Genomic DNA, 24254 nt, shown 5'->3' with positions numbered 1-24254 from the left:
ATATATGAAAGGATGGCCTCTGGGTTATTTTTAATCAGGGCTTAGAAACAAAAGTGCTTCTTTCCCTATTTGTTAGTTTCCTGTTGTGGCTAGATCTTTTGAAGCTACATGTTTCCTGTTCAGAGTCCTTGTGTGGCACAGACTGGGCCACAACCATTTGTGGGACAGCCATGAGCAGGTGCATCACGGGAGGGCTGCTTGGAGGGTCTTTCTAAAAGCTGGTCTGTCATTTAGTTGGGGTGGGAGGGAGGGCAAACATTTTGTAATTGTCGACAATCACTGCCACTTCCTCTCATCCAAGGATGCTGCTCCACTTCAGACTGAATGCCCAGAGGTATCGCTGGGAATAGAACCTTGAGCGGGACTCCCCCCACAAAAAAAAATCACAGCTGCCTAAACAGTGCATAGTATTATCTCCAAAGTGCGACAAAAAAGCTTATGGGGGCAGCGACATGTTCCTTCCTTCTGTGGTGTCAGTAGCTGGGTTACAGAAACTGGGGACATCTAGTAGTTACCTGGTTCTTGACTCTTAAAGTCTTTTAAAAATACAAATAGTAAGAGTATTGGGCTTTTGTCCATGTACATACTGACATCAACCTTTGTGTGTGTTTGTTTATTTTGTTTCTCAGGCATAAGAATGCTGGATGGCATTGTGACGGATGCTATTGAAGCCAGTTCAATTGGATTCAATCCTGGACACGTGGATATTTATAGTGCAAGCTGGGGCCCTAATGATGATGGGAAAACTGTGGAGGGGCCTGGCCGGCTAGCCCAGAAGGCTTTTGAATATGGTGTCAAACAGGTAGGACGCTTAACATAGACCCATATGAAATGAAACCTGATCATCTGGATATGGGGAGAAGGAAAGAACACTTACGTTACATGGAAAAACATTGTTGTAGATATCTTAACAAAGTCCTTTACAATTTTAAATGCAGTTAGAGAGCCAAATCATTCTTCAGAGGGATGAGAGTTAAGGCTTAAGAAAGTTTTCCCTGTTTGTGGCCAGGCACGGTCACTCACGCCTATAATCCCAGCAGTTTGGGAGGCGAAGGGAGGCAGATTACTTGAGGCCAGGCATTTGAGACCAGCCTGGCCAACATGGAGAAACCCCACCTCTACTAAAAACACAAAGATTAGCCAGGTGTAACTAGGTTGCACTCTTCTGCAACCTAGTTTAGACAGTAAAACCATGATCTCAACTTAGATGCTTATAGTGCCAGCTACTTGGGAGGATGAGACACAAGAATTGCTTGAACCCCAGAAGGCGGAGGTTGCAGTGAGCTGAGATTGCACCACTGCACTCCAGCCTGGGTGACAGAGTGAGACCCTTCCTCAAAAATAAAAATAAATAAGTAAAATGAGTTTTCCCTATTTGGGTCTGAGGTTGAATGGAAATGTATTACTTTTAGCATATGTATTTTAAAAGTACTTCTGGACATTTATTTCTCCTTACTCATTTTCTTGCTGCTTTTGGGTTTTTACACTAGTAAAAAAAAAATACCCAGACTTCTTCCAAGTGCTCTGGAAATGCTTTTCAAATATAGAAACGTGCTGCCTTCTGCTCTGCACGTGCCTGTTGAATACCCGTGCCTTGGTTGGGTTGCTCTGTCACTTGGGTTTACTGTATTCTTGCACAGATTCTAAAGCCTTGTGCTCCACAAGATGAAACAAAAGTAGAAACTCTGGAGAGCACAAATTGAAAAATCATAGAAAGGGCGGCTTTGACGAGTTCCATTCAATTGAAGAGTCCCTTTTAATGCAGCTGCAAGGCAGATCTGAATAATTCCTAATTTTGTCATTCTATCAGTCAGCCAGAAGATTGAAGCAGAAAGAAAGAGAGGAAGTTCAAAGATTCAAGTGCAGTGACATAAACCAAGAGAAGGGTGGAAAAATATGAGCAAGTGCAAAACCCTAGATTATGAATCTGCATAAGAATGAAAAGCGTGTGCTCAGCCCTACCCCAGGAGGGCCCAGAGACTGGCAGGGCCAGGGTCCAGTGGCTTATAATACACAGCCTTGTGAGATTTCCAACATTGAAGCCAAAAGATCTGGAATTGAAAATAGATCCCAAAAGGCTGCCTCTGAGTATTTCACACACGTAGTTGTTGGGGGTTTTATTGGGATATAACAGTGACCCCAACAGATGATAACAGATGATATGCATTCTGGCTTTTCCTTTAGGGGAGACAGGGGAAGGGGTCCATCTTCGTCTGGGCTTCGGGAAACGGGGGGCGTCAGGGAGATAATTGTGACTGTGATGGCTACACAGACAGCATCTACACCATCTCCATCAGCAGTGCCTCCCAGCAAGGCCTATCCCCCTGGTACGCTGAGAAGTGCTCCTCCACACTGGCCACCTCTTACAGCAGCGGGGATTACACCGACCAGAGAATCGTATGTTGCTTTTGTCTAATTCTCTCTGCTTAGGTAGGAGAGCGTGGCATGCATGCAAAATGATTCCCTTAACTGACCTTTGGTACGATTGATTCGCTTAAGCTTGATATCTCAGTTGGGGAGACTCACACTTACTCGCTTGAAAGGCTGGCATCTATCAGAAAGTTTTCTCTCCAGGGATAATGACACTTCTGCCAAGATGATCTTCCCCTCTGTCATTTTTAAACCCAGGCTTGAGAAGCCACCAAACCTGTCATTACACACAGCCAAGACTCCAAATGTCTTTTCTGCTTGTCTGATGCCTCCCTGGAAACAGTCTTAAAGAAGATTTCACTGTTGTAGGGGCCTTATCACCCTTGTACTTGCTGATCCTTTAATAGCAGGCATATAGTCTGACTTGGCCTGTAACAGATGATAAAAATACAGAGTCTACATCACCTATGTCTCCTAAGAATGGATGACCCACAGGAAAATAGCAGTTTCAGTGTCCCCTGAGGTGAACTGCTCAGCATCTGGGTAAGCAGCTCAGGGAGGTTGTATGCTCAGAGAGCTCCTCCAGCCCACGCTTGCCTGTGCCTTTGCTTCCATGAGTCAGATGGCCAAGGGCAATTATTGGATTTCCCTTCAAGGGCATGATGATGGAGGGGCATTTAGGGACTTTGAGAACAAAGGGAGGCACTTTTAATTTAAAAATGTGAAGCCCCCAATTTAACTCCTGACACAGAAAGCACCAACTAGCTAAAGTGTATAGATCCTATCTCAATGAAATAGCAGGTCATGATCTAATTAGAGGGTGGGTGAACCCTATAATAATGACCTCGGAATGCATGCAAGATTCCTATTAATGGCATCTCAACAAAATTGTCAGCATGAATATCTTCTTCATACAGAATCACTTCTGCAACCTAGTTTAGACAGTAAAGCTGTGGTCTCAACTTAGAAGTGTGGGCCTGCTTCTCATGCGCATCTCTTCAGCTACTCAAGTAATAGACAGTGACATTCTACCCAGGGGTTTTTATGGCAGGCATATCTTATAGGTTTTGAAAGGGGCATATCAGACATCTGCCCCACTTGTCTTCAGAGTCCCTGGCTGTTGTCATTTCCCCGGGTATCCAGAGCTGCCTTTAGAAAACGGCCTGTTAGGCATTTCAGAATCACCATTTCATAGACTGTTCCTTATCTGGAGTACCCTGCACTGAAGCAGAAGAAAGATTTTCTATCTTGGTAAAACTCCCTCCGTAAGAAAGCCAGCCTTAGGAGAGACAGCTGGTGGATTCTATTTGAGACAGCCTCAGTAACATAACCTTTTTCTTACGCAAACCTTTTCCTCAGCATAGTCATCTCTGGGGGCTAGCTTGCGTCAACAGGTAAAAAGGGCAAGCTTGCTTCCGCAGCCCTCTGAGGAGCGGAGCCATCATAACTTGAGAAATTCAGCAACTCCAAGCAGGAAGCCAATGGAGGTGATAATAGAACAAATTATTTTTTTACACCTCCCTCCCACACATTGAAATATCGAGCTAGAACTTCAGTGCTGGAGCCTGGGTGGGTGTCTTGTTAGTAATCCCTTGGCCCAACCAGCAGCGCCGTGGTCCTTATGGCAGACAGGAAGTCTTTTTAGTCTCTTCCCTTCATCTCAGCAATCTCTTCATTACCCTAAAGTTAGCTGGGGTAATTCCTTACTTACAAGAAAATTATGTAAAACTATTTTCACAGAGAACATCTCGGTTAAGTCTCAGCATATGAGTCAGAAAATATAAATCACATTTTACAAATGGGGAGCCAAATGACTTGCCCAAGGACAAATCTATTAAGTAGCAGTTAGAGAATTTGAACCTAGAACTAAGTCCAGCACACTTTTCATTTTAAGGACCCACCATTTTCCTCAAAGTGCAAATGTGGACACCAATTCACAGGTATCAAATCTAGTTCAACAGTGAGTGCAAACTACATACTAAGCATTTTTTATACAAGTAGTTCAAATGGCTAAGACCAGGATGGCTTCACATCCTTGTGCTGAAGAGGCAGCCAAACGTCAATCTGAAGGCAAAAGGGAATTTTGTATGAGACAGAATTTCTAAATATGCCAGACCAAACACAATGGACCTGATGATTAATGGGCCAGCATGATTCACAGTGATTTTTGAAACTTTGTTTTTTATAGACAGCATTTCGTTTGGGAATCTCAGAAAAGAAAATATTCATAGTGGGAGTACTTCATCCCCAGAAAAGTCATCTTGCTGCCAGAATTATAGAGGAGTTGCATATAGAGGAGAGTGAACTGAAATATCAGCAGATGGCAAACATCCGCCTGTGGTATAGAGGAGAAAGTAGGCAATCGAATCAGCTGAGTTTCCTGGTCATAGCAGATGCAGCCTTTGGTACAGTTAACCCCCAAGACAGGCTCACACTCCTCACGTGTTCTCCCTGCCTTTCTCTCCTTCCTGACGTCATCCAGACGAGTGCTGACCTGCACAATGACTGCACGGAGACGCACACGGGCACCTCTGCCTCTGCACCTCTGGCTGCTGGCATCTTCGCTTTGGCCCTGGAAGCAAAGTAAGGCCTGGAAAGCTTCTACTCGTCTTTACAAACGCTGATTCTCCTTCTTTTTAATAACACTTTTTTTTTTTTTTTCTGAATACATGGTTACAGAAGAAATTTTAGAATACTGTAAATAAAGACAAGCTCTTTCCTGCCACTTTGAGGTCACTAACCATAATTAACATCTCAGTGTAGATTTAACACACACACATCTTACAAAATTGGGATCTTAATATAGACATTATCTTGCAATCTGTTTTTAAAACCCATTCTACAATATATTAAATGTACTTTCTCCTAAGTCAATATTCTTTGACGTTTAAAACTTATGCTGTCCCTCAAATCTTCTTCCCACTCAGCTGCAATGCCTTTTGTTTATTCTCTTCCAGCAGGATTTTGTTTAAATCGTTTCCAGTGGGCAGTATTAGGAACAAGTTTAAAAAACTCCTTTCTTTGAATATATAAGCCTAGTCCTGGAGCTGATATAACCACATCAGGAGACATGAGATTTAAAGGCAGGATTTTTATGTTTTCATAGGGTTCCATTGTATAAATGTAAATTTTGTTAAAGTCATCTAATCATGCTTAAACACCATTGTCAGTAAATATTAGTTGTCATCTCTGATAATTTCCTCAGGATAAACACTCAGAATTGGAATTTCTGGGTCAAAGGGCAAGCATGTTTTAATGATTTTGATACATATTGACAAGATGCTGCCTTGAAAGACTGTACCATTTTATATTCCCTCCAGGAATATATGTGTGAAAGTGCCAGTTTCCAAAACCCTTGTTAAAACCACTTTTATTAGCTTTTAAAATATTTGCTATTTTGATAGGTGAAAACAGTATCTCATTTTAATATGCTTGTATTTAATTACTAATGAAGCTCAATATTTCATACCCTTCAGCTCTTTGTCTTCTGGGGTTGCTTCTTTATGGCCTTAGTTTTGTTTTATGGCCTTTGTTCACAAAAGTTAGATGCTTTATAAGTTTGACATTTACCTTTTAACTTGTTTCTGTGTAATTTTTAATGAAATGTAGTTAATATGTATGTAGTTATGTTTGTCAGTCTGTTTCTTCAAGGCTTTTTCCTTTGCTTTTATGCTCAGAAAAGTTTCACAACCCCAAATTAGATAAACATTTATTTATATATCTTTTATTATGGTTTCTTTACCATATTTAAATTCTAAATCCCTCTGGAATTTATTTTAGTGTATGATGTTAAAAAAAGATTTAACTTTTTTTTCTCATAATTACCCAAGAGTCCAATACTTAACACCAAGGAAAAAATTGAACTGTCTCACACTGCACATCACAGCTTTTTATGTGTCCTCATTCCTGCTTTCTGATGTGTGGTGACAGTGAATCTTGAAATGTCAAGTCAGGTGCTATGGTTGCATGTTAGAAGAAGTGATTAAACTTGTAAATTACTATTATCCTTCCTAATAAGGAGATTATCCTAGAATAAATTACATATTCTCTAGAGAGAGAACAAAGCAGTGTCCTTATGTCATGTTCAGTAGACTCAGTTCGTAATAACAGAAGAGAGGAACATCTTGGCCTTTGCCATGACTGGCAAGGCCCTGAGGTTGTTGAGTCTTTGTCCTGGAGATTCCGTTTATCTCTCGGATCCCTGGGGCTTCCTATGGAGATGGGGTTTATTCCTGGGTATTTCGGCTATGAGATGGCCACAGCGGCTAAGCAAGAGAAGTCTAGCAAGCCTCTTACCAAGAGTCCACCTACCTGGAGGGGCTGGCAAGATGTTTGGTAAGGGAAGAAGTACATTCAGGTGCTCAATTAGAAATAGATATTGGGCTTTCCAGGAAAGCTATGGTCAGAATCTAAGTTCACTTATAATAGGAAGTAGATGGAAAAAAGCCAAAAATCTATTAACACAAGCTGAGATTGGAATCAGTAGATCCAAATTAACTTGGAGAAATAATTGTCCAAGCAGTGAAAATTGCAAGGAATACCTGGCTTCAAGTTCTAGCTCTACCACTAGCTATGTGGCCTTAGGCAAGTTAATTTACTTGTGGGGTTCAGTCTTTCCATCTATAAAATGAAGGGGTCAAACCAGATCGTTTTTTACAAACTTCTTCTCTTCCTAAGATTCTCAGAATTGAGATTGAAAATGTCAGCCTGTACAGGTAATCCAACGTGAATTGTTGGGGTCAGTGATGAGGGGTCTGGACTGGAAGAAAATAGGGTCGTGTGGATTATAGGATCCTATGCAACAGACTTATTATATTTAAGATTTCAAAATATAGACTACAATACCTGGGAGCTGTTAAAAGAAAGCAATCTTAAAATTTTACACCTAGAGCCTTTTTTCTCTATACAACACCTGTGAGATGTATGTAAATATAATTAGCCATGCCTGGCCCATCCTTGTATAGTGACCAATATAGTAGAAATATCCATCTGCTGAATAGATGTAATGTCAATTTAATGTAAGAGCTGAAGAAGTGCAATCCTTGGTTTCTAAAACCTCAAGTCTTCTTTTTCTGTATAGTACAAAATGATCCTATACAGAAAATAATCCTACCCTTTCTTTTTCTTTTGGAGACAGAGTCTCACTCCGTCACCCAGGCTGGAGTGCAGTGGCATGATCTCGGCTCACTGCAACCTCCACCCCTCAGGTTCAAGAAATTCTCATGCCTCAGCCTTCCAAGTAGCTGGGTTTACAGGCATGTGCCACCACACCTGGCTAATTTGATCCTTCTTTTTTCTATATAGGAGAAAATGATCTAGGAATGATATAGCCTCATTAATCTCAGTCTCTGATGGATAGTCTCTAAAGCAGGGGTTTCATTTCTGTGAAACACTCAGATGGGTTCCAAGGGGTCCATGAATCTCTTTGCAACTAAATGCAGAATTGCTTATAAATGTGTATATGCCATATTTCTGGGGAATGGCTTATAGGTTTCACCAGATCCTCAGTGTTCATGATTTAAGAGATATTAAGAGTCTATGATCTCCCAGGTGCATATCATAAGAATTTAATTCTGTTCATTTTGATTCAATTCATCAGTAAGATAGATATGACTGATCTATCTTAACATTTATATCCTTACTGCCAAGGTACATAGAGATTATTAAGATTTCTGTTCTCAATTGAACATTTTTTTGAACTCTATTCAATTGTCTATACTGAAGCTGAATGCCAGAATTTCTAGACATGTGACCAAGCTTTATCCCAAGGCACTCAAGAATGAGAAAATCATTTAATCATATGCCATCCCATAGGAACAACTATGGAGACTGAAAAGCCCTTGCCTAAACTTATCAAAAATAATGGGATCCAATATTAATTAGGTTCTTACTATAGACCAGACACAGCTGGCCTCTTTGTATACAGTATTAATTATAACCCTTACAACATTCTTATGACATAGAAATTACTAATTTCACCTATAAATGGAAAAAAATAAGGTTTAGAGAGGTTGAGATATATAACCAAGATCCCACAAAGAAATTCAAACTCAAGTCTCTCTGATTGCAAAACTTGTGCTATCAGCAACCACACCTTGTAGCCTCCCACAGCCCTGGGAGGGAGAGGCAATGTTGAATGGCAGCCTATCAACCCCTCAAATAAAGGAGGGTTCAGAAGATTGAGGCTGATAAATGAATACACATTTATGAGTTTCTCATAAGTTTTCTGTCACAAGCAGACTACTCAATATGCTGTGTTCAATGTTATATAGCCAGAGTGCTGGGGAATTGGAGGAGAAAAGGAAAGGAGAAGGAATGGTTGCTGGCTGAAATATGCACAAAGAAATACTTTCCTTCCCAAAGCAATATTTCTCAAGCACCAGCACACAGAATCACTGTCTGGGGAGTTTATTCAACATGCAGGTTCCCAGGTCCTTTTGCTGGCAACTATTCAGACCTTTTATCTGCCTAGAAGTTTCTGGTATGCAACCTAGGAATTCCTTTTTTAACAAATCTCCCAGGCACTTTTTAATGCTAGTAATACCTTAACCAAGTTGAGAAACAAATGCTATAAAGAGTTACTTTTACCACTATGTTTTCCTACAACCTCATCTACCTGTGTTTGTGTAGAAATCCATTAGGGTAGTTAGTAGGTGTATCTTGAAGATAAATATACTAAGAAAGAAAGGAATTATTTGTGTAAATGTTTGTGGCACTATTATTATTATGTAGTGAGTGTACCTAAGAAAGCTTGTAGAAAATAGCCTCAGCCTCTTGAGGAGAGATCAAAAGAACCCGAATAATTTTTAATAGGTGAGGAAAATTCTGAAGTGAACCATTGAATCCCTTCACACCTTTGGAAATATTAAATGAACAAATGAGCCAAACTTCTGGTTTTATTAAAGCCTGGAGAAAGAGAAATGGACTTTCAATGCTACGTGAAACCTTTGGAAAAAAATCACAACAAAAAATTCTTGACTTAGTGGGTTGTGAAATGTTAGAAAGTCCAAGTTAGAAAATTTTTTAGATCTGGGTTAATTTAGGTATGATTAGAGATTGAACCAGATAGCTCTTAAGACTTTTCACTCTGGAATTTTGTCTCCAAATTACATTATCTACATCTCTTCTAATGAGAAGGAATGCTTAATTCAGTGTTTAATTCCATACCCTTATTTTCTGTAAACATATCTTTGATTAGCAACTCAATGCAGTGTTTAAAAATTTAATTATTGTGGATGTCATTGAGCACAAATTAACAAGGGAAGGCTGTCAGGAATGAGTTGCACTGTTGTTAGCAGCTCCTTTCCATTCATGAAATACAAGCACACGAATGAAGAATAACTTTGTTAGAAAAATAGGTTTTTCTAATTGCATGACAATGAAGCTCCTTAATATTTTGCAAAGACTAGATAAAGGAAAATTTTAAAACAATAAAACCTGCAACTACATATAAAATAAATGCTCAGCTACAGATATCTAGGACGTGTGTGCTATATGTGATAATCATGATTATCAGCACCTTGTCTTAAGCCTCCTCAATATGCTTCCTCCTTCCTGCCTCCACACATGCACCTGCACACACTGATGATCCAAATGGAAAATTGATGTGTTGCCCATTGACTGCCTTGATAAGAGGTTTTACCTAAAACTCCTTTTAAAAGACTGGAAGGAAGCAAGCATTTCAATAAAATGCCCTCTTCTATTTACAAGTGTACCAGATGATTATAAGGCAAGGATTCTGGGACTCACTGAGGATCCTTAAAACTGGTGTCCTTCCAAGGCCTCTGTCAGTCACTCTCTGGGGTAAAGTGGTATGTTTGTCGGGAGCTCAGCTCAGGTGAGCTGAGCTATCAGGTATGGAGTAGCCTATTAATGCAACAAGCCAAAAACGAAAGCATTGAGCCTTTAGTCCCTTACTGCTATGATATAAGCAAGAGTCTGAAACTGGAGAAAACACTAACTCACCCTGTTCCTGGCATACTGGTTGAGTGGCTCAGCACGGACATGAGGGTCATCTCACTGTTGAGGGAGTCCTGAACAAAAGACTCTGGCAATTTTATGGACTCTGAGATGTGAGCCAGAGAGAGACCAAGAGAGTACGGGAGTGGAGAAGCACCAGGCACTGAGTCCGAGCGAAGAAAGTGTCTGGATGTTTCCCCTCCTCTATCCACGAGGAGGCCTGACCGAGGGACCTAGAAAGACTCTCACCAGCTAGGAATATCAATATGGAAAGAACATGAGGGGCCAGGGGGCCTGCGGCCTTCATGGGAACTCCTCTCAGAGACTGTGAACCACCAGCTGTGCACTGTGTCTACGTGGGGAGGGCAGCTTCCCCGTGTGTAGTGCCAGGTAAAACCTTTGAAATCACCTATGGTCAGGCCTGAAAAACAACACACAGTTTTTAACTAGCAACCAGACTCTTCAGTGTTTAGGAATGTCCACTGCCTCTTTCTTGTCACAGGGGATTACTGAGCCAGTACATGATGGGCTCTGGGGAGAAGGCAGCAAAGTGAGCCAGACTCCCCTGATGATTGTCCTCCAACCAAGTGCTGAGACAGGAACCTTGAGGAGTAAAAACTGGGGCATCTACTTATTACATAATGCTTGATTGGCTTCAGGGAACAATACAGGTCTCAAAGTCAAGGAAAAGTTTCAAAATCTGACTGATGACTGGGAGCAATATGTTTTAAAATTATATTTGGGGCTAGTTAGCACTTAGGCATGTTCGGTCTCTGAACCAACCATATCTTCTTAGCATATATCCTGTGCCCAGCGTTCTTCTGGGTGTTACACATCAGAGAACAAGATAGATAAAGATCTCACCACTTCTAATAGTTAAATGAGAACCAGGGAGACAGACATTAATAAAACACAATACAAATGAGTTTCCCGCATGTTAGAAGCCTATAACTGCAATGGAAGGAGAACATGCATATATAGCAGAATAAGAGAGCTTGGGAGCATGTAGGAGAGTGGAAATTTTAAATATGTTGATCAAGGAAGGCCTCCTCATAGTATAATAGATGCAACAATCCCTTATATCTCTGATTTATCTTTAGAGTGTTCTAAATTAATCTTACTAAGACTTATGATTTTACTATTTCCTTGCTCAAAAATTCTCCCTGATTCCCATTGCCCAAAGGATAAAGTATAAACTCCCTTTCTGGCATGCAAGGTTCTCATCGCTCTGGCTCAATACTCCTCACTGCCTCTCCCCTGCCCCAGCAAACCAGGCTGTCATCTGGCCACACGTGTACTGTCCCATTTTGGTGCCTTTGCTCTAGTGGCCTTCTTCTCTATCTCCACTTCTCAACACTCTACCCACTGTCAAAGTCCACCTCAAATATTTCTCCCCCACATAGTTTTCCTAGATCCTTCTATTCCATGGAAGTTCTGTCTACTCTATACTCCCGCAATACATTAAGCCATGGATATAGCACTCACCAGATAGAATTATAAAAGACTTAATTATTTTACTGGATTGTAAACTTCTTAAAGATAAGAACCACATCCTTGAATATCCCCACAGTATTAGCACAGTGCCTTGCAAGAGTGAGCACAAATAGCTAAGAGTTTCTTGACACTTTTGATAAGAAAAAGGCAATACATGTTTACAGCAGGTAGCCAGTCTGTGTCTTTAACATCTCACTCTTCCTAAGAAGGAAGTCAAGGCCCCATCTGTGGGTTCATAATGCTGAAAGTGCTAAGGCTTTTAATGGACAGAATGGGGCTGGAGGGCGTAAAGAAAGTGTTACCATTATAAAATGTTTGCTCAGTTAAATGGAAGTAATTAGAAATTAAGGACAAAGTTTTATACTTCTATATTGCTGAGGACTGAATTTTACTCATAGTAAAAGCTTATATGCTATGGAGAGAAGTCATAACTTACATGTTACAGGGAGAAGTTTTCAGCACTGTATTTTGAATTCTGAATGAAAAGATGTATAAACAGTAATAGACCCTAGAATAATATAACTACAATAGCAAAATGCACTTCATAATCCCTGAATGGAGATGCTTATTGTTAGCACTTGCTTTTGCAAGGAAACTTCATTTCTCTCTGAAAGACACTTTGGGTCACTTCCCCTCCAGCCCAAATCTCACCTGGCGAGATATGCAGCACCTGGTTGTCTGGACCTCTGAGTATGATCCGCTGGCCAATAACCCTGGATGGAAAAAGAATGGAGCAGGCTTGATGGTGAATAGTCGGTTTGGATTTGGCTTGCTAAATGCCAAAGCTCTGGTGGATTTAGCTGATCCCAGGACTTGGAGGAGTGTGCCTGAGAAGAAAGAGTGTGTTGTAAAGGACAACGACTTTGAGCCCAGGTAAATATCTCCTGGAATTTTAAACACATGTGTGCTCGTGGCACAATTTCATTACTGTGTTTGCCATTCAGCCTGTTTTTTTTTTGTACCTACCCTTCTGAAGTAGATGGAGGTGGAGTTTTCTAGTGTTCTCTGTAGGTCTCCATGGGGATTCACTGAGAGACCAAAGCTCTAGAAACCATGTTAACACATTTGCATTTTCCTCTTGTAGTCCACCTACCACACAGCACCCAATCTAAGATGCATCATTGTTTCATTGTCAATTAAACTGTGATCAACCAACCATCAGCTTTAAGATTCATTCTAAATTCAATGTTTAACTATTTTTTAAAATGCTTCTTAGGGTTGATGAAATGCAGTACTTGCCAACCAGTTTTACCCAAAATCTGCTTGCAAAATCACCTTGCTTCATGCCACAGTACTGTGTGATTCATGGGTTTTCTTCCATGAAGGATTCTTTGTCATACACTTACATAGACTCCCTCTCGCACACCACATCTTGTCACAGAAGAAATTTCTGCTATGAGTGTTTTGTAATTTCTATCAAGGCAATAAAAATAATACTGAAGACCCGCTCACACAAAATATCCAAGGATGGGAGACTTGGGGCATACTTCAGAAAGCCTTCTAGATAAAATTTTTTTCTTAAGTGGGTCTCTTTGACGGGTCTACAATAAATCTGCCTGAATTTGACTCCACAGCAAATAGCATTGTATTTAAGTATTAGTGTCCCTTACCATTTTCTTTGCATTAAATTCATGTATACCTAATTCTGAATTGGGTTCTACACATCACAGGGAGTGACAAAAAGCTTAGTTGATCTAGTCAAGATTGACGTGTACAGATATGCATAAAATGCAAGGAAGTTTGGACATACTTTATTCAATGCTCATTCTTTAATGTATTTAGAGCCCTGAAAGCTAATGGAGAAGTTATCATTGAAATTCCAACAAAAGCTTGTGAAGGACAAGAAAATGCCATCAAGTCCCTGGAGCATGTGCAATTTGAAGCAACAATTGAATATTCCCGAAGAGGAGACCTTCATGTCACACTTACTTCTGCTGCTGGTAAATTAAAAGAAAAATGTTCTAAGCCATTTAAATTTTTAAGTGTAAGTTGAATAATTCAATTAACTGATTGCTTTTGTTTGTTCTTAGAACAAAGTCTCCTAATAGATATTTTCAGGTCTTAAAAAACATGCTTATTTTTTCCTTTTTCTTGGTGTTAGATCTCCCTCTGCCCTGCCCATTCCCACTGATCCTTTGATAAGCAGAGAATGAGGCCCATTCAGATAATGCCAATTATTATAGTTTTCTGAAGTCATGCATTTTCAAACTGTGTTTACTTTTCCATTTTACTGACCTATCACTTTTCTCTCAGATAACAAATTAGCGAAAGTTACTCTGATAATTAATCAAACTCACAGATATATCCAAAACATACAAGGAGTCCGTTGAAAACTGGGAATTCAGATCCATTAGAGGAGATTCAGAAGATTAACAAATTTACCATAGTAACATGAATAAGGCCATTTTATATGCTATACAAACGCTTGCTTTTTCCTGCAAGGGCACTAATTCAGATAAGATAGTGGATGGGAAAGGACTCATGAACCATAAGCCATAATCTAACTAGGAGGAGCAGTCCCAATACTTCTTTATGTTTTAGTAGGACTCAACTGACTAAATTTGGTTTCTGTGGGTGATATGTGAGGAAAGATGAGCTATCTCTACGATCTTCCTCCTGAAAGTTAACTGCTAGAGGTTTGGAATAGGCTCTGTTAATTTTGAAGTTATGCTTTCTAGATGTATTGGAATTAACCTGAAATATTGGTGGTATACTTTTTAAATTGATAGACCTACAGTTATTTAACCCTTCCACATAAAACTATTATTAATTGATCTAGAGAGGGCTTGGACTTGAAAATTTACAGGTAATCTTGTCTTTTAATATAAGAGATTGTTAAATTAATATATCTTTAAGGAATAATATATTAATTAAATAATTATTACTATTAATGATTATATAATTAAATAATAATTTTTATGTCTAAATCATTATGGCGTCAGGCACCTACTAAATTTTCAAGATTTACTCTCACACTTCAGAAATGATAGTTTCATTAAAATATTTTAGACTTTTACTCTCTTCTTTAATTCAATGTGTAAATGTAGTTTGCTGAGTTTTCCTTATTTAAATAAACCTTAGTCAACGTATTCATTCATGCATTATTTTTCCACAATATTTATTGAGGCAAATAATGTTATTCATTATTATATATGCCAGGCAATGTGCAAAGTACTATAAATAAAAACATCATATTTTTTCCTTGTGAGTGTCTCTATCCTGGTCTTATACTGAAAGAAAAGTAGGAGAACTCATCTTTTTCAGCTTTTATTTTCAGTTATCAGATGCTAGAGTGTATCCTACTGTCAGAACTATTAGGACATTCATTAAACTTGTATTTGTTTCATAGGAACTAGCACTGTGCTGTTGGCTGAAAGAGAACGGGATACATCTCCTAATGGCTTTAAGAATTGGGACTTCATGTCTGTTCATACATGGGGAGAGAACCCTATAGGTACTTGGACTTTGAGAATTACAGATATGGTAAGTGTGAATGAGAGGATGAAAAAACATAACTTACTTTTAAACACTTTGAAGCACTTTTAAGGTTGATTTCATCATTAATTAGGGCCCTGAAGAATTATACCCCTTCTTAGTAGAAGTAAGGGAAAAGTAGATGTTTCAAGGCCTGACTGTTTGGTTATGTAGATAATATTCAAAAAGGAAGTTTAGGCACCAGCCATACTATAAGAGGGGAAAAAACACTTATATAAACAATGTGACAGACTGTGGGACAAAGCCAGGGGTTCCCATGTCTGCATGCAGCCAGCCATCTGACCTATTCAGCCAACAAAACCAACCATATTTACAAAGATGCTTAAATGTTCAGACCAACTTTGGTGTGACATTCTGCCAGGGTCACATCTTAAAGGCACACTTACAATTATTCTGCAGTAGCTATTTAGACGTAGCTTAATGTTTGGAGAGATATCTTATTTAATGTGACTTTTTAAAACAGTTTTAGTCATGAAACAAACTGAAAAGCATTTCTCATTTCTTTTCATTCTGTTCACTAACATTCTTTGACATCCTTCTGTAATTTTAACACACAGTCACAAAAATAAAATGACAGAGCAAAAGTTAGAAAAAAGCCAAATATAGCTTAATTATTTATTTTTGCATCATTTCTCCAACATTCTCTGTAGGTGAGAATATAAATGAATAATGTTTTGGCTCTGAGTTATTCTGAGACAAAGGTATAATAAATATCAGCAGTGTAGAATTATATGCCTAAATAACTTTTTTTTTTTTTTTTTTTTTTTTTTTTTTTTTTGAGACGGAGTCTTGCTCTGTCACCCAGGCTGGAGTGCCGTGGTACAATCTCAGCTCACTGCAACCTCCACCTGCTGGGTTCAAGCGATTCTCCTGCCTCAGCCTCCTGACTAGCTAGAATTATAGGCACCCACCACCGTGCTTGGCTAATTTTTGTATTTTTACTAGAGATGGGGTTTCACCATGTTGGCCAGGCTGGTCTCAAGCTCCTCACCTCAGGTGATTTACCCGCCTCGGCCTCCCAAAGTGCTGGGATTACAGGCATGAGTCACCACACCCAGCCTAGATAACTTTTTGAAAAGAAATTATTTAAAGTTCCTGGAGATGTCAATTAAATTAATACAAATTCTATAGTCATTTGTTACATTTTTTCTCTGAGGATAGCTTTCTCCTAAAGACTGCTAAAATTTTGATTTAGAAATGGAAGTTGTAAAATGTCCTGCTCTCATAGAGCAAAAAAATAATATTCTTAGTATATGGGCCTGTTCTTGAACTTGACCTCTATTCTTCAGCTCAATTTCACCATCAGAAAACTAAGAAAATCTATTTACCAATGTGGGTTTTATTTCATGTCAAGTCTGCAAAATCTGACCTTACACTTCTAGATTTTTAAAGATATTTTAGATTTTAACACATTATTTATAATTGTTGAACCTCTGAAAATTATGACTATTCCCACAAATATACATTTTTTTGTAACTGAATTTATATACCTCTTTTATTTATTGTATTTTTTGTCATTGAACTTTATAGACCTCTTTTATATATATATATATAATGTGTGTATATATATATATAATGTGTGTGTATATATATATATAAAATGTGTGTGTGTATATATATATATACACACACACACACACTAAGTTCTGGGATACATGTGCAGAATGTGCAGGTTTGTTACATAGGTATATGTGTGCCATGGTGGTTTGCTGCACCCATTAACCAGTCATCTACATTAGATATTTCTCCTAATGCTATCCCTCCCTTTGCCCCCCACCCCCTGACAGGCCTCGTTGTGTGATGTTCCCCTCCCTGTGTCCATGTGTTCTCATTGTTCAACTCCCACTTATGAGTGAGAACATGCAGTGTTTGGTTTTTCTGTTCCTGTGTTGTTTTGCTGAGAATGATGGTTTCCAGCTTTATCCATGTACCTGCAAAGGACATGAACTTACTCTTTTTTATAGCTGCATAGAATTCCATGGTGCATATGTGCCACACAATTTTTAAGGGCTTATTAATGCTGGAGGTTGTTTATAATACTCCATAGAGGCTGAATTTTTCCCCAGTGGAATGTTTCTATAAGTTGATAATTGGGAAATATAATTATATTTATAGAAGGTACAGTCAGCTTTTCAAGAAAACATCCAATATGGAAAAGAAGATTTACATAGAGAGTTCTGATTTTTAAATTAAATGTTTGATTATGAAGCAATCAGTTTTAAATTGTTGAACCTACAAATTGTCAGTTTTATAGCAAGAGTGAATCCAATGATTTCTTTCACATGAAATGGACAGAATCTTAAAATTAGATTTTACAATGAAACCCTTCTTAGCTATTTTGAATGAGTTTGTTTTGTATTATCCGAAACACATACTAAATATAGGTGTGCTTATTTGTTAGTCTGGAAGAATTCAAAATGAAGGAAGAATTGTGAACTGGAAGCTGATTTTGCATGGGACCTCTTCTCAGCCAGAGCATATGAAGCAGCCTCGTGTGTACACGTCCTACAACACCGTTCAGAATGACAGAAGAGGGGTGGAGAAGATGGTGGATCCGGGGGAGGTCTGTCTGACTCTGTTCTTGGCATGTTCTCTTTTAAACTGGTGCAGACAATGTAGTCAGTGAAGCTGTACCCAACTTCCAAGCAGGAAATAAGTCAAACATGGATGGGGAGGAAAAGAAGTGACAGTGGTAAACTATTTTTTTCCATAGGATAAAACTGATTTTTTTCATTTGATATTTTATCCAGAACTTAGAAATCACAGTTAATGAATTCAAAATTATTAAATTTCCTAAAATGAATTTTCCCCACTTTTGACAGATATCAAATGGAAAAAAAAAAAGTTGTCTTTATGCACAATCACTGTATCTAACATCTGTATTGCACTTTGTTTTTAAGCATTTTCCGCATTGTCTCATTAACCTATAATCCCTATAACCTAGGAAAGATAGACATTCATGTATCCATTTTGCAGAAAGAAAAACAAGGCTCAAATGGCCAAATCAGGTAGGCTTCTTTTTATTAATTCATTAACTGACACTTCTTGGCAACACCAAGGAGAGAGATAGATCACACTTTTTTCCCAAAAAATTGCAGAGGATAGCTAAAGTAAGTTGTTCACATTCCTGGGTCTCAGCCTGCTGTGGCTCCTGGCTTCCTTCTTTCGGATGGTGGGAAAACCCCACATTTTCTTTGTCTCTATATCCCAGCATCTAGCACAGTGCCTCAGGCGTAACAGGTAGGTTTTCAGAATTTTCAGAACGCCCTGCTCTGAATAGGTCCAGCTCTGAGCTGGGTGTTTTGAAGATACAGAGACAAAGTACCTATTCAAGAAACTTATACATGAACTGTGAAGGCCTCAGCTTGAATTCCAGTCCCATCTATATTCTTCAAAGCAGCTTCCCTTCAGGACCTGCGTCCTGAGTACTTTTCTTCACAGTCTGGGAAGCAGGTTAACCTTGAGAGTGTTTCTCACTCTGAGATTCCTTAAGGAACATTAACAGGACCCTTCTGTTCTGTTGTTATAATATTGAAACCCTTCCACAGCAGTTGACCAAGGGTTGCTTCTCTGAGCTCTCAGGCTTCCTGCTCCCCAGCCGAGCACCTCATTCTCTCCCCTGACCACTTCTTACAACTCAGTGACTAAAAGGGTAGTTCTGAAAGCAGGTGCCTCTAGGAAGGCACTCCCATGCTACCGCAACTGGTGGGTGCCTCCTATATGAATTGTTAGGTATTTTGATAACCTCTGCTTCCCAAAATGGATTCCATGACATCAGGCTGACAAGTGAAGAAAACCAACATGTACTGAGTACTTACCTATACTGTCTCATCCAGTCTTCAAAACCACCACAAATTGAGGTACTCTTATTCCACCCGACAAGTGAAGTGGAGGGAGATTTAAAAGGTTGCTAAAGGTACCCCAGATGTTAGGCAAAGGAGGGTTGAAGCCCAAGTTCATCTGGCTCCCAGTCTTGAACTCTCTCCCCTCCCCTCATTGTCTCTCAAGCAGCAGGCAGTGGTCCTGTGCTAGGGTTGCACCTAGCTTTCCTGGCCATAAATAATGAACCTTCTTCCCTTTGTGGATGGCATTCTGTGTTTCAGGAGCAGCCCACACAAGAGAACACCCTGGTGTCCAAAAGCCCTAGCAGCAGCAGCGTCGGGGGCCGGAGGGATGAGCTGGAGGAGGGAGCCCCTTCCGAGGCCATGCTGCGACTCCTACAAAGTGCTTTCAGTAAAAACTCGCCGCCAAAGCAATCACCAAAGAAGTCCCCAAGTGCAAAGCTCAACATCCCTTATGAAAACTTCTATGAAGCCCTGGAAAAGCTGAACAAACCTTCCCAGCTTAAAGACTCTGAAGACAGTCTCTATAATGACTATGTTGATGTTTTTTATAACACTAAACCTTACAAGCACAGAGATGACCGGCTGCTTCAAGCTCTGGTGGACATTCTGAATGAGGAAAATTAAAACAAGTGTGTGGTCCCAATTTGGAAATATTCATGCTTCTTCCTTACCCTGAAATTTTGCCTGTGTCTGAAGTGGTTGTTTTGTCATGAATTCTTATGCTTATAATATCCTTTGTGGTACCTTTTCTTTTTCTCCCTAAAATGTACATGTGAAGGGGATGAGCTCAAGCAGGAAGTTCAACTTCCAGAATTGATCACAGGTATTTCAAAACACATCTTTCCTGTCTGCACAAGTGAAGTGTTTTGTTCTTTCTGGAGTCACAGTTGACAAAAAGCTCTTACACTACATTAGAACACTGCATTAGAGCCCATTTCAATTTTCAAAAGAAAAGACAAAACCTGGGATGTCAATTAATTTGAAAATAATCTGCAAAGAAGGAGAAGGAGACAGGAACTGTTTCTGTTGCTTGTTCCCTGTCTTGTCCATGTGGTTCTTCAAATTTTGATGCCAAGACAGTATTTGGTAAGTCTAATGAAGGAGTTCACTGTAAGACTCATTCCCTAGATCTTTCTATTCCAAACTGTCACTCATTCCTGTAGTCAAAATCTGGTCATGTTGGGCAAAAGCTGGATTATTTAGATCTAGAAACAGACCTTGAAATCTGAATGCTCTGGTTTGAGCAATTTTCGAACATTCTTCTTTGCCTGGTGCACCGTGTCTGTGGTGCCAGAGGCGTCTGTGGACCCAGAGGCGGCTATGACTCGTGCTGCATTCCTGGTCTTTCCTCTATTTCTCCTTCTGAAAGTTTTCTATACCTGTCTCCTTTCTCAGCCACAAAATAAATGTTGGGAGAAATGATTTATACCACTTTCCCAGAAAAAATCTTACACTTGGGACTTGGCAAATTTCTAGTCACAATTTTTCAACAGTAACAGGAAACCACTCATCACATGGAGACCTAATGTAATAACAGAAAAATACTCATAATAGGGAGAAACCATGAGAAGTTTTGTTTTTGTTTTTGTTTTTTTGCAACTGTGTTCATTAGAACAGGGTGTCCTGGGTCATTGAAACTGAATGTTTATTCCTTGATACTAAAAGATCTTCTCCAATCCTAACACTGATAGTGTTCAAATTCTCATCAAATTGCTCCTAAGCTTCAAATCAGAAGACAGAAACTGGCAGGCTATGGACCTTAAATGTCCCTCAGGTAGATTTTGTTTGGTATGCAGAATGTTTTTAAAATGTGAGTGGTTATTGAAAATATGATGTTTCACATAAAACCTGATTCTCGGACCCATCTTTGCTCATGGCAACAGTTAGCCGGAGCTGAGTAGCAGCTGCCTGATTAGATGAGCTCTGGGTCTCCATGGCATCCTGCTCCATGCTACCTAGAACAGGCACTTGATTCCTTGCTGGACAGTATCCAATAGGCATTTGATTTTGCCCACTACTACACTAAGCGAATGTGTACAAAGTGTAAATGCATTAGGAAAAAACAAACTACCCGCATCTTCTGTTAGGCAGGATCTGTACAATAATAATTATGAGTTTGCTTGTGTAATCTCACCTCACCTGGATGCTCACTAATACTAATTCATTTATTACTAACCTTCTAGCTTCCTTCTTTCAATATGCTCACAAAGTCTCCAGTCACCTACAATGCTGGCTTTCTCCCACTGAGTTTGCTGTTTGCAATTCTTCCGTGGAAGTTTGAACTTCATAAGGCCATTCATGGCTTTGAACTGCTTCATGAAAAGAACACTAGAGTCTGTCACTTGCTTTGGTTTGAAGTATGGTTGGTAACACAAACTTTCACCTGCTCTTCTACCACTTGAATTTGTGTAGAACGAGGGTGTTTCCAGAGCAATGCCCATAATGCTTAGAGAATGTTCTCCTAAAAGACTTGCAGAATCACTCTGTCCTTGGAAGTTTCATATATTGTTTGATATAAAGTGTTAGATATGATTTCCAATATTGGAGCATATCAAAAGTATTAAAACCAAAAGGACCAGAGGATTCTTAGATTGGCCCGGAGAGACCAATAAATGAAAGAGTTAATATTAAAACTCATCATTTTTCCATTCCCAATCTAGTGCTAGATGTATAAATCTTTCTTTTTGATTCTTCCTAACAAAATATTTTCTGGGTTAAAACCCCAACCAACTCATTGGGTTGTAGCCAAAGGTTCACTCTGAAGAAGCTTTAATATTTAAATAAAATCATATTGACTGTTTCCAACCTGGAGTTTAATATTCAGATATAAAACAGTTTTGTCAGTCTTTCTTAGTGCGTGTGTGGATTTTTGTGAAAATGTAAAAGAGGAAACTTATATACTATTTCCCTTGAAATTTTAAACTATATTTTCTTTACAGGTATTTATAATATGCCAATGCTTTTATCAAACAGAATTTTAAAGAGCATAATAAATTATATTAAAGAACCGAAAGTTTTCCTGAGAATAAGAAAGTTTCATCCAATAAAATATTTTTGAAAGGCATGTTCCTCTATCAATGAAAACAAGTACATGTATATGTTATGATATTAAAAGTGACATTTGTCTAATAGCCTAATACAACTTGTAGCTGAGTTTAACATGTGTGGTCTTGGTATTCTTAAGGGAACTTCCACATTATACATTTGATGTATTGACCAGAATATGTAAAATATGCTTATAAATCAGAAAAATAAATTGTTTCTCACTAAGTCAAAAGAAAAAAGCTCATGTTTCCACCACAAACAAGATCTCCCTCTTTTATTGTGTTTCCCAAATGGACTATACAAAAGAAAAGCTGAAAGTTCACATTAAGGAGTTAGCTCCTTTTTAGGAAATTGGGCTTTCTAGGAGTCAATTTAAGAATCTACCTGAACAAGGTGTGTTTTATTTTCCTCTCTAGCCCATCCTTCACTTCCCTGGCAATATGCAGAGCTGTATGAATGAGCCTTAACTGAAATGTTGAGAAATGAACAAACTATCTAAACTAAACTAAAGGGACTTACTACCTGTAAGAGAAATGATTTCCAACAGTTCACCAAATATGACTTAGTTTACAGGCCACAGGAAAGCAGCTAAGTGTGAAATTCTTCCCAGAGTTTCTCTCATTAGAACCCTCAAAGTCCTAACTTTTTCTTTTTCTGTAGAGTCTCACTCTTTTGCCCAGACTGGAGTGCAATGGTATGATCATGGCTCACTGCAGCCTCCACATCCCAGGCTCAAACAATCCTTCCACCTCAGCCTCCCTAGTAACTGGGACTACAGGTGTGCACCACCACGTCCAGCTAATTTTTTTGTAGGGACAGGTTTTGTCATGTTGCCCAGGCTGGTCTTAAACTTTTGGGCTAAGGTGATCCACCTGCCTCAGCCTCCCAAAGTGCTGGGATTACAAGCATCAGCTGCTGTGCCAGGCCCCAATTCCCAACTTTGATTTCTGAACTTCAGGCCCATGTCTCTCTCTTGCTTCAAACTTCCATTCCCGGAATTTCGACCCACCATCTCAGAATCTGACCTTTCTCCCCTTGGGGACTGGTTTTTCCCCAGAATCCATTCTTTTGTCCTAAGTCACAATCATTCAGTCAAACTAGAATGATCTTTCAGAAATTCCAGAAGGACTTCTTTCCATCAGGATTAGTTGAAGATATATCTCTATTTTCATTTCATCGATTAATCGATTAATTGATTGATTGTACATATTTAAGGTGTACAATGTGATGTTGTGATATATAAATACATAGTGAAAGGATGATTACAGTCAAGCGAATTAACATATCCATTCTCTCAGTTACCTTTTTTTCTTTTTTCTTTTGTGGTAAAAGCACCTAAACGCTAAGAAAACTCTTTAAGCAAATTTCTAGTATGTAATACATTTTTTATTAACTATAGTCCTCATGCTGTACATCACATTGCTAGACTTTTATCCTACATAACTGCAACATTATACTATTTGACCTATATCTCCCCATTTCCCCCTACCTCTCCCACCCCACTGCAACCACCATTCTACTCTATGATTCTATTTGACTTTTTAAAAATTCCACATATAAGTGACATTATGCAGCATTTTTCTTTCTGTGTCTGGCTTATTTTTCTTAGCATAATATATTCTAGGTTCATCCATTTATTGCAAGTGGCAAGATCTCCTTTTAAAGGCTGAATTTCATATATGTGTGTGTGTGTATATATATATACACACATACATACATATATACAGAAATATATATACAGAAATAGTCGTGTGTGTGTGTGTGTGTGTGTGTGTGTGTGTGTGTGTGTGTGTGTATAAAACAATTTCCATAGATGGTCTCTACTTTCTTTTGAATGTCCATCTGGTGACTGTTGGAGTCACCATGTACATGCTGTGAGTACAAACACAAATACATGCATGTGTGCAAAGGATACACATTAATTCTTAAATACAAGTTTAAACTCATGAGGAGGAAGAGAAATGCTTTCCAACTGCCTTGTAATTTGCAAGGCTATAGCATTCAAATAAATGATTGTTTGAATTATCCACTCTGTTCCCTCTGCCC

The 24254-nt window shown here is 39.0% G+C and overlaps 1 protein-coding gene across 1 annotated transcript in view; it reads left to right on the top strand.

The window, feature by feature from the left end:
- PCSK1 (proprotein convertase subtilisin/kexin type 1) overlaps positions 1–22440 on the top strand; it is a 43014-nt gene extending 20574 nt beyond the window's left edge. The window contains exons 7-14 of the mRNA XM_017859684.1: positions 630–802; positions 2185–2397; positions 4853–4953; positions 12463–12696; positions 13606–13763; positions 15173–15306; positions 17720–17881; positions 19422–22440. Coding sequence (XP_017715173.1) covers positions 630–802; positions 2185–2397; positions 4853–4953; positions 12463–12696; positions 13606–13763; positions 15173–15306; positions 17720–17881; positions 19422–19787 — 1541 coding nt within the window. The 3' untranslated portion in view covers positions 19788–22440. The remainder of the gene's footprint in view (positions 1–629; positions 803–2184; positions 2398–4852; positions 4954–12462; positions 12697–13605; positions 13764–15172; positions 15307–17719; positions 17882–19421) is intronic.
- Positions 22441–24254: the final 1814 nt, after the last annotated feature.

This window comes from Rhinopithecus bieti, unplaced genomic scaffold (genome assembly GCF_001698545.2).
Source record: "Rhinopithecus bieti isolate Rb0 unplaced genomic scaffold, ASM169854v2 scaffold_50384, whole genome shotgun sequence".
Classification (NCBI taxonomy): domain Eukaryota; kingdom Metazoa; phylum Chordata; class Mammalia; order Primates; family Cercopithecidae; genus Rhinopithecus; species Rhinopithecus bieti.
The sequence above is the reverse complement of the archived record's forward strand: the minus strand, read 5'-3'. Positions and strand labels throughout refer to the sequence as shown.